Genomic DNA, 9,577 nt, shown 5'->3' on the forward strand with positions numbered 1-9,577 from the left:
GGACATATCTAATGGATGGTCATGGGATTCAGGGCATACTTAAAGATGATGAATTGCAAAACCTTTTTTAATAAGCTTGCTGTTTTCTCTTGTGACACCATCATCACATTTACATTACTCCAACACTTTGATTTAGAAGAAAATATACGTTAAACTGATTTTTTTCCCATTAGCTTCAGATGAACTTTGTGTTGAGTGCTAATTAGCTAATGTTAGAATGCTAACATGCTAAACGCAGGTGGGGAACATGGTAAGATTACACTTGCTAAACATAATGTTAGCATGTTGTCCACAGAGCGGCTAGCATGGCTTTAAAATCTTAGACATCTGACCATATTTACATGTTAATAAATTCTTCCTGATGACACTTTTCTTTTTAAAACAAGCTAAGGGCTGTTCAATGGAAATGTTCAATGTCATTTATTTGACAATATCGTCTTCTTTTTGCTTGTATAATGAGTGAAGAAGTACAAAATAGCCTATCAAAAATTCCCTAAAGCCCAGGATGAGAATGTTGTTTAAGTTGTTTGTTTTGTTGAACAACAACCCTAAACTCAAGTGAATTCTAAGAAAAGCAGCACATTATCACAATGTAGGAGGTGGAAATAGTCAATTTCTGGCACTTTTGGTTTAAAGTTATAGATTAATCAAATATTTATGAGTGCAGACTAACTTTAAGAGTTTAGGGGGAAGTTCCCTTTTATCTAATCAACACATTGTGTAATGTATTTCCTTCTTTGGGTAAAATGTCTCTTTAAAAATACTCTTCTCACAAATGTGACAACCCACATACTGAATGTTTGTGTTTCAGAGTTCGGCTTCTCATCTGTACCTCATCAGTACACCACGTGCGCTGTGTGTGTGTGTGTGTGTGTGTGTGTGTGTGTGTGTGTGTGTGTGTGTGTGTGTGTGTGTGTGTGTGTGTGTGTATTGCTGTCGGGATTGAGTGAATAGGAAGGCCGGAGGGTTGAACTTTCCCCTACTTCTCACACTGACTCCTCCATCTTTGAGTGCTCTCCGGCATTCCTGATTTATGCGGAGGACTCAGTGGCTCGCCCATTTACATTTTAACAATATTAAATACGTTAGATATTTAAAGCTTTAAACAATATACAAGTATCAGTCATTATATCTTGTTGCTTACCATTCTAAAAAACTGCAATTTGAATGTATCTTTGTATAATTTACACAAAATACAAAAAAGAGTATTCACAAGTGTTGGCATTAGGCTATTTAAAAAAAAAACAGTTTAATCTGTATTGACGTATGGAAAACAACTTAGAAAGATAGTATTTAATTATTATCAGTGTGTTGGGGATGTAAAATGTGCATTATTTAGCGATTGAAAAACGCATGCTTAAGTTAGATGTATACTACATTATAGGTTGTATTAATACAAACAGAATATTAAGATGAAACATTTTGTAAAGCATTTTAATCGATGTTTGACTTGTTGCTCAGACAATTCAAGAAATGTAATGTTTAAAAGGTTGGCTCTAGCATATTGATATTTAAATGTAATTGTACCTTATTTGACCCACAAACTTTAGGTAGAAAGACTTGCTATGAGCATTGATAAGTGAGGAGAATCCAAGCTTTTATTTCTGTTTCACTAAGTCTTTACCAGTAATTAAAACCTCCCATTGCATCATGATCAAGTCCTTATGAGGGTGACTACTTTGAAGGAATTTCCACGCCCCAGGCCTCCCCCTATTCCCTCCTCCTTGCTCCGAGAGCCAATCAGAGGAGCCCTCTGCTGCAGCCCTGAGCTATAAACCCCCCACAATGCTCTTCAGCAGCACACGACAGAGACAGAGAAACATTTCAGAACCCGCTTTCATACTGAAAGAGAATCTCAGCAGACACTAAGATGAATATGCCACTACTGCTCATCCTCTTGCTGTTCATTTTAGTGCAAGCAGGAGATTCTTTCCCCACAGACAGAAGAGCTCGGGATAAACAAGCGTCCTGGGACGACATGAACGTGGTGGCTCACGGCCTCCTGCAGCTAGGCCAGGGTCTGAAGGAGCATGTGGACAAGACCAAAGCCCAGGTGAGGGACATCAACACCAAACTGAAGACCTTCAACGCTACTGTAGACGAACTGCAGAGGAGGCAGCAGCAGCAAGAAGAAGCTCTGAAGGCAATAAGCATAATGGAGGAGGAGGAGAGGCTGGAGGCAGAGCTGTCAAGGGAAGTGAGGACACAGAATGAGGACATCCACTCCAGGATGGACAGACTTGAACAGAAAGTGGATGAGGTGCTCAAAGAGCCGACACTGGACAGCATCAATTACACAGAGGTCTCACTCATCCAGGTGAGAGACGCATACTGTGCTCATGTTGTTAATGTGTAACTGTGAAAGAGTTTCTTATCTAAATACCCCGGCATAAAGAAAGGCATTATATATTGTAATAAAAGCTGTAATCCTGCAAAACGCTATGATGCTCTGTAGCTGACGAGACATTTTATATTTCCAGAGACTGGTGGCGGCTCAGAACAGACGCATTGACCAGCTGGTGGAGAAAATCCAGCAGCAGCAAGAAAGACAGGAGAAGCAGAGCCTACACCTGCAAACACTGCAGAGCAAGGTGAGATACACCACTTATATACAGCACGCATGATTTAGGAGGTGAGAGAACAAAACTGTCAACATAACAATTCAGCTGCAGGATTACATTAGTGTTGACAGCATCAATGTAAGTGATACGTTATAGTTTATTGACCCTGCTGTGATCCACCAGATTGCACATAAGAGAGTGAAGTCCCACCGACGGAGAGATGAAGAGATGGCGCTGAGAGGAGAGCCAGCAGAGCAGAGAACAGACGCATCAGGTAAGAATCAAACTGTCGATCTGAGGGGAAGAAATTAAGTCAAAATGAGTGATGACTTTGACCTGTAGCCGGTGTGAGAGGCTTGACCTTTGAGTGCTGAAAACAAAGGACAATTAAGGAACCATGGCCTTCATATGTTCTTCTTTTCTGGGCATTCCTTATCAAGTACGAAAGGTATACAATCCCGATTTGAGGAGACACATACGTCGACAGAAAACGTTGTCAACATCATTGATTTTGCAACAATAGAGACTTTACAGGATGGGCAGCTCTGTGTGCACAGAGACACAATAACTATTCATTTATCCTAAAGTTACATAAGAGCTAAAACCTTTGAACCTTAATTTATAATACCTGACTTGCTGGCAGAGCGGCTCACCTAGAGTCCAAAGATCAGGAGAACATGAGGACAGTGGTTTTTAAAACACGACTACTGTACTGCATGCTCATGGGACATGCAAAGAGCGAGGTGCAAAGACACAGCAAGCATGAGACTCATCAATGCTTACAGATGTACTGAATGAATTCCCCAAATGAAAGCTGCAGCTTCAGTCTGAACAAAGGACCTAATCTGAGTTTTTCTGTGTTCTGGTTTTATCAGGTCTGGCCAGAGATTGTCATGATCTGTTTGTACGAGGGCAGCGAGCCAGTGGCGTCTACACCATCCAACCAGAGAGCTCCCAACCCTTCAGCGTGCTCTGTGAAATGACTTCAGGTGAGTCAAACAGGAACTTCCCCTAAAGGTCCTCCAGTGTAGATTATACAGAACAACAACACATTCCTGAGGGAAGCAACTTTTGTACTTACAAACCACACCTGTCTCAACGGCTTCAACCACAGAGAAGAGTTTGTCTTAGCTTAATTGTTCCTCTCTCTTTGCAGAAGGTGGATGGACTGTCATCCAGAAACGTCACGATGGATCCCAGAGCTTCAACCAGCTGTGGGAAAGCTATAAAACAGGCTTTGGCAGCTTGAATGGTGAGAAACTTGTCTCATAAGAGTTATTTAAACATCTGCATGATTAAACCTCAGTGGTGAATATTAATCTTAATATTTCTCGTCCCTCCAGGTGAGTTTTGGTTGGGCTTGGAGAACATCCACTCTCTCTCTCGACAAGGCCCGTACATCCTGCAGGTGGAGCTCTCTGATTGGGCGGGAGACCAGCAGCACAACGCTCAATATCAGATCAAACTGGACGGAGAAGAGAAGAAGTTCGCTCTCCACCTGGAGTCATTGTCCGGGCTTCAAGAGAAAATAATGACGACTGGAAAATCTGGTCTTCCTTTCTCCACGGCCGACAGAGACAACGACCTCTCCACTGACGCCAACTGTGCTGAGCTGCTCTCAGGTACGAAACTTCTACAAATCAAAACTGTGCGAGTGGTTTAATACGAGGAAAAATGAAAAGTTGTAATAATAATGCTCTTTTGTTTCAGGTGGGTGGTGGTTCAGTAGCTGCGGTGAGTCAAACCTGAATGGCAGATATGCGAGAGGGATGAGACATCATCAGTCCAGAAGACAGGGGATGTTTTGGACGTCCACAAAGGGACAAAACTACTCTGTGAAGACGACTGTTTTGAAGATGGCCCCCGCCACGTTACATAATTAGGCAGATCAGTCTCAATGAAAGAGCAAAGGACCAAAGAAAACTGCATTTAACTCCAATGATCCATCATGCACAGGATCATCACATATTTCTATGCTATGCCATACCGTCACTTGTTGTCATATTGACCGTTTCTTTACTCCCTTTATAAGGGCTCCATAATCTTAGTTTGTCTTTGACTTACTATATGTGTTTTTAAAAACGTCTACTTGGTAATAAACCCTGTATTATTTTTGACATTTATACACATTTTATATTTCATTTATATGAAGTGGACGAAAATAAAGTTTTTAAAAAGGTATGATAAATTCTGACTCTTCGATCATGCTTGAAGGTGAAAGGACACACACACACACACACACACACACACACACACACACACACACACACACACACACACACACACACACACACACACACACACACACACACACACACACACACACACACACACACACACACACACACACACACACACACACTAGTTTGAAACAGCTACTCCCTGCTGGGGAAATCATAATAAATGTTGTGCTCAATGAACAAACAGTACATTTACAGGAGAATGTCTTTTAGTCGTCAGGATCAATGTAAATGGATAAATATAAAATCTCTCTAATGAAAAATGGTTTAAGATGAATTCCTTAACAGGTTTTCTCTTTGGTGAAAATGTGAAATGTTCTGTGGAGTCCGTGGTTTACCTACATCTTATCTCAAATATTTCCATTTTTAATAAGTGTTTTAATTCTTAATACCAATACTAATACATATTTATATTGAGTATTTCGCAGAGGTGGTAAGTAACTAAGTACATTTACGCAAGTACTGTACAATTTTGACGTACTTGAGTAATTCCATGTACATTTAAATAACTACATTTAAAAAGGGAAATAATGTAATTTTGTTCCACTACAATTATTTTTTTTAAAAATGCATCTCTAAAAATTAAACTAGCGGACCTAACTGTTTAAGTCACAAAAGGGTCAAATTATTTTAAGAGAAGTCAATAACTTTGTTTGTCTACTACAGTCAAATGCTAGTTGAGGCAACAATATTATCTAGAAGGGTCACATACAATTATAAAGGCCATTTTCCTGCACATTGATTACTTTTACTTGTTGTACTTTAAATACATTTTGCTGATAATACTTTTGTACTTTTACTTAAAGTAAGATTTTGAATGCAGGACTTCTACTAGTAATTAAATATGTTGACAATAATGTATTGGAAGTTTAACGTAAAGTAAAGCATATGAATTCTTCTATTCTTCTTTCTTTTTTTTTTTGCCTTTCCTTAAAAAGAAACTTAGGGGAAGTTGAATCCTGTTTAATCTTTTCTTTAAACTCAAAAAGCCCAATACTGTTTAAGAAATGGTCCGGTGGGGATTATAAAGACATCCATTTTTTGTGTTATTCGACAAAATTATTACATCTAAAAACGTTCTAAAAGAATACATTTAAGGAGATGACAAAACGTAGAAAAAGATTGTTCACTTCTGTTTATTTCTTCCATTTCTGAGAGAACATTTAACCATGATGAGCTCATGGCAGCTCATCTTGCAGATGGTCATCAGACACACACGTAAAAAGGCATTTTATTCTCGTAGGTCCTCAGACAGATTCCCTGATATATACTTTACGAGCAAGGCACCTCAGACTGCCAACAGCTGTGTCATACATCATCTTATAGGTCAGTTTGTTGGCACCAAGGCAAATATACGTAATATGTGCAAAAGTCCTCAGCAGCAGAAGAAGAAGAAAGAGAAGCTCCCCGGAAAATAAAGCAAGCGAGTGAAACAGCAACATGTCGCTACATATTTCAATTGTTTATGATTGCATAAAATATTTCGTTTTACAACACAATAAAATCGTGGCCTGTGATTATTCATTTTTTTATGTGGAAAAGTGTGGCACAGCACATCAAAAGTATTTGATGGCACATGAGGGCACAGAGCACACTAGGGGATTTAAGAGCTTGCTTGATTGCTCTTTTAGAGCTTTACAATGACTAATTTACTCCAGTGTTTATTCTCAGACACAGAAAATTATAACTATATCAAATGGGTTCCAAAAAAGTTCAATAAAAAAAAGGAATGGCACGAAAAAAGAGAATACTGAGCCCAGCAGCCACTTCTGTACTTTTTGCATTGCTGATAAAGTTCTAGTAATGGAGCACCGAGCAGCATTTTGAACACAACTGTCCCACTGTGATGGTTTTTCTGTCACCGTCTGCCATCACATCAATCTCAGAAAGTTCCAGCCCTGTGTTTAGGGTGAACGGCGCCCTCTGCTTGTTACGGGGCCTGTAAGCATCCCAGCAGATTTCCCCTCACTGTAAATACAGTGTTAAGACTACAAGACCACTTTCTCTCAGAGATAGTCTCCTTTATGGTAACGATATTCAAATCTCGTATTCATTCATTGATGCTAAAAAACTAAAGCACCTTTAAAACTGCCAAACAACTATTGAACTGCAACGAGGCATAGCTTGCATTCAGCAAATCATAAAACCAAGTGAAAGGAGATGCAGGTTTAAATAAATGAAGGAAATGGAACGAAGAGACAAGGAGAGGAGGTTAGGAAGCGAGGGAGGAAAGGTCAGTGTTTGGAAAGGCTTATCAGAGGTTCTGCTGGAGGAAGTGCAGCAGCGTAATCTCGTAATGTTCTCCAGACTCAGGACACCGGATGCTGTGTCGCTCGTTGGGATAAATCTGGGGAAACAAAAAACATGTTCAATTAACATGGGATCAGCTGAAGAGTCTTCACTTAAGTCAGTATGAATGTGTCAATCGGCTTACCTGCAGGCTGTATGGTTTTCCTGCGCGGATGAGTTGAGACACCAAGAAGTTGGTGTGGAAAAAGTGCACGTTCTCATCTAGAAACCCGTGCAGGATCAGCAATCTGTTGGGCCTGCGTTAACAGAGAGAAGGAGTTTTAGTTCCTCTGACCGTGTTGTTTACTTGTAAACATGTAGGACTAAATGTAACACATTTTACAGCTGACAGGGACACTGATCACTGCAGCTTAAAGGTACAAGTGAAATACAATCTTTGCTGTGATTTATGACAGAAGTTACAGCATAACAATGCAATCTAAAGTGGGTATTTGTCACGGATGATAGTGGACAGTAACTGAATAGTAATAGATTTAGAGAATTGAAACTAAATTCCGTGTTTTCAATAGACAGCTCTTACTCATTGGGGAGCTTGTCGACGTGCAGGGCGACGGAACAAGCCTCGTAACCCTTGGGGTTTTTCTCAGGCGTGTCCAGATACCGCTCGGTGTATCCGGTGTCGTACGCCATCCACAGTGTCACCGGAGCTCCTGCGATGGCAACCTAAAAAAACAAAACAAAGAAAACAACACAAATACAGTGTCAAACAGAATACATCAAAGTTTTCTTCACAGATGAAATACAAGCTGAAAAATGGAAGTTGAAATGGTAAATTAAAGAAAAATAGGATTATTAAAACAACTGCAATTATTTCCGTTAATCTGGTTGCCCACTTGCACGTCAGTTAGCACTCAGACAGAGTGAACAGTGGCGTTTCTGACCTTGAAAATGTCCGGTTTGTGGATGAGGCCCATGAGGGAGAGGAAGCCTCCGTACGACCAGCCGTGGATGGCAACACGACTCAGGTCCACAAACGCGTACTTCTCAGCCACGTAGTGCAAGCCCTCCACCTGGTCTTCAATCTCCACCTGACCCTGATTGGAGGAGAACAGAGGTTACTCCCCCACAACAACACACTTCCATTGGCAATCTAAATAATATACTACTTCCACTAAAGTTTGGATGCAGGAGGTAGTGGCTACTCAGTGTTTCTCATTTGAAGCTACAATAAGATCTTAAAACCTCAAAGTGGCTATTCCTCCGGACTGTGTTCATTAGGCGCATTCACACCGCAGTACTTTTCCCAAAGGTTCATGAGAACTTAGTTCATGAGAACTCTTTAGTTCACATGAACTAAGTAAAGATCGCGTTCACACCGGAATAATTTCCTGGGGAAGGATTAGGCAAATGAAGTTGCTGACGTCACTTCTTCTTCTTCTTCTGCTGCTGCTTTGGGTTTACTGGCAGGCCGCAAACAACTTCACGGCGTATACTGCCACCCGGAATCCCCGGCCGGTAGTCCCCGGAGTTGGGAACTGGCTTCAGTAGAAGCTGCTGGGACTCCCAGCAGCTTCTACTGAAGCCTTCCGAGTAAATCGCCAGAACGCTGACACCTCCTCATCTCCACCGCTCCATGTTTCCTTTTGTGTTACCATAAGTTAGTCTCTCTGCGTTTCTGCGCTGGGCTAATGCTAATAATGCTAATGCGAGGATAATAAAATGGCGGCTTCACAAAACTTTTTACGGGGCGTGGTTTGCATTCCGCCCAGCCAATCAGACATAGGAACCTTTTTCTCCCACGAAAGTACCTGCTCTCTAGCAGGGAAGGAAAAGGGGGTAAAAAGGTTCTGATGAACTCATTTTAGTTCCGGCTCTTTTTGGTGTGAACGCGACATTTCAGAACTATATCGGAACTAAAGTGGGAAAAGTACTGCGGTGTGAAAGCGGCTATTGTGTGCTGCTGGTGTAGTACACAGGACAGGGAACGCTGCATTCATAAGAAAAACTGTCCAAAATATTTTGTCTCTTCTTCTTTTTGTCACTAGAAATAAGAATAAAGTCTAGTTTTAATTTTCTATTTAATTTTGCATCACCATGTCTAATGTTGTCTAAGTCAAGGAAAGAAAGGTTGTTTGCAAAGATATTTAGTCCCAGTTTGTGTTAACAGATCGTCCCTGTGTGAGTCTGTCCTGAAGCAGACGGGTGATTTGTGTTAAATACCATTTTGTCTTTCACAGCTCCTTCAAACTTGAGTCCTCTCTGACAGGAGCCTCGTCCATCGATCACCAGCACGGCGTAGCCAAGAGACGCCAGCGTGCTCAGCCGCAGGTACTTCACTCCTTTGTACGAGTTATTTACTAGCTGGACCTGGAACAAAGAATACAATCATGGTTACAGCTAGGTCTTTTGATTCCTTCTTAAAGAAAAGCTTTGACAGTCTGTTTGCTTTGACAAGACCACAGGCACAAATTAATTGCCATTTATTCAAGTAAAAAAGGACAAAAATAAGAATTTCTTAAGAAGTAT

General features: G+C 40.8%; 2 protein-coding genes across 2 annotated transcripts in view; one reads left to right on the forward strand and one right to left on the reverse strand.

Annotated features, from left to right (window-relative positions):
* The first annotated feature begins 1,770 nt into the window (after positions 1 to 1,770).
* LOC307028997 (angiopoietin-related protein 4-like) lies at positions 1,771 to 4,749 on the forward strand. The gene is given in 8 exon segments (XM_079664508.1): positions 1,771 to 1,845; positions 1,847 to 2,317; positions 2,481 to 2,591; positions 2,745 to 2,835; positions 3,437 to 3,550; positions 3,718 to 3,813; positions 3,905 to 4,183; positions 4,272 to 4,749. Coding segments are annotated over 8 exon segments (1,395 nt in total). The 5' UTR covers positions 1,771 to 1,785; the 3' UTR covers positions 4,445 to 4,749.
* A 1,172-nt stretch (positions 4,750 to 5,921) lies between these two features.
* LOC307019599 (dipeptidyl peptidase 9-like) overlaps positions 5,922 to 9,577 on the reverse strand; it is a 9,423-nt gene continuing 5,767 nt past the window's right edge. Inside the window, 6 exon segments of the mRNA XM_079650603.1 lie at positions 5,922 to 7,148; positions 7,236 to 7,347; positions 7,632 to 7,774; positions 7,993 to 8,145; positions 9,272 to 9,418; positions 9,552 to 9,565. Coding sequence (XP_079506729.1) covers positions 7,056 to 7,148; positions 7,236 to 7,347; positions 7,632 to 7,774; positions 7,993 to 8,145; positions 9,272 to 9,418; positions 9,552 to 9,565 — 662 coding nt within the window. The 3' untranslated portion in view covers positions 5,922 to 7,055.

This window comes from Notothenia rossii (assembly GCF_949606895.1).
Source record: "Notothenia rossii genome assembly, chromosome: 1".
NCBI classification, from domain to species: domain Eukaryota; kingdom Metazoa; phylum Chordata; class Actinopteri; order Perciformes; family Nototheniidae; genus Notothenia; species Notothenia rossii.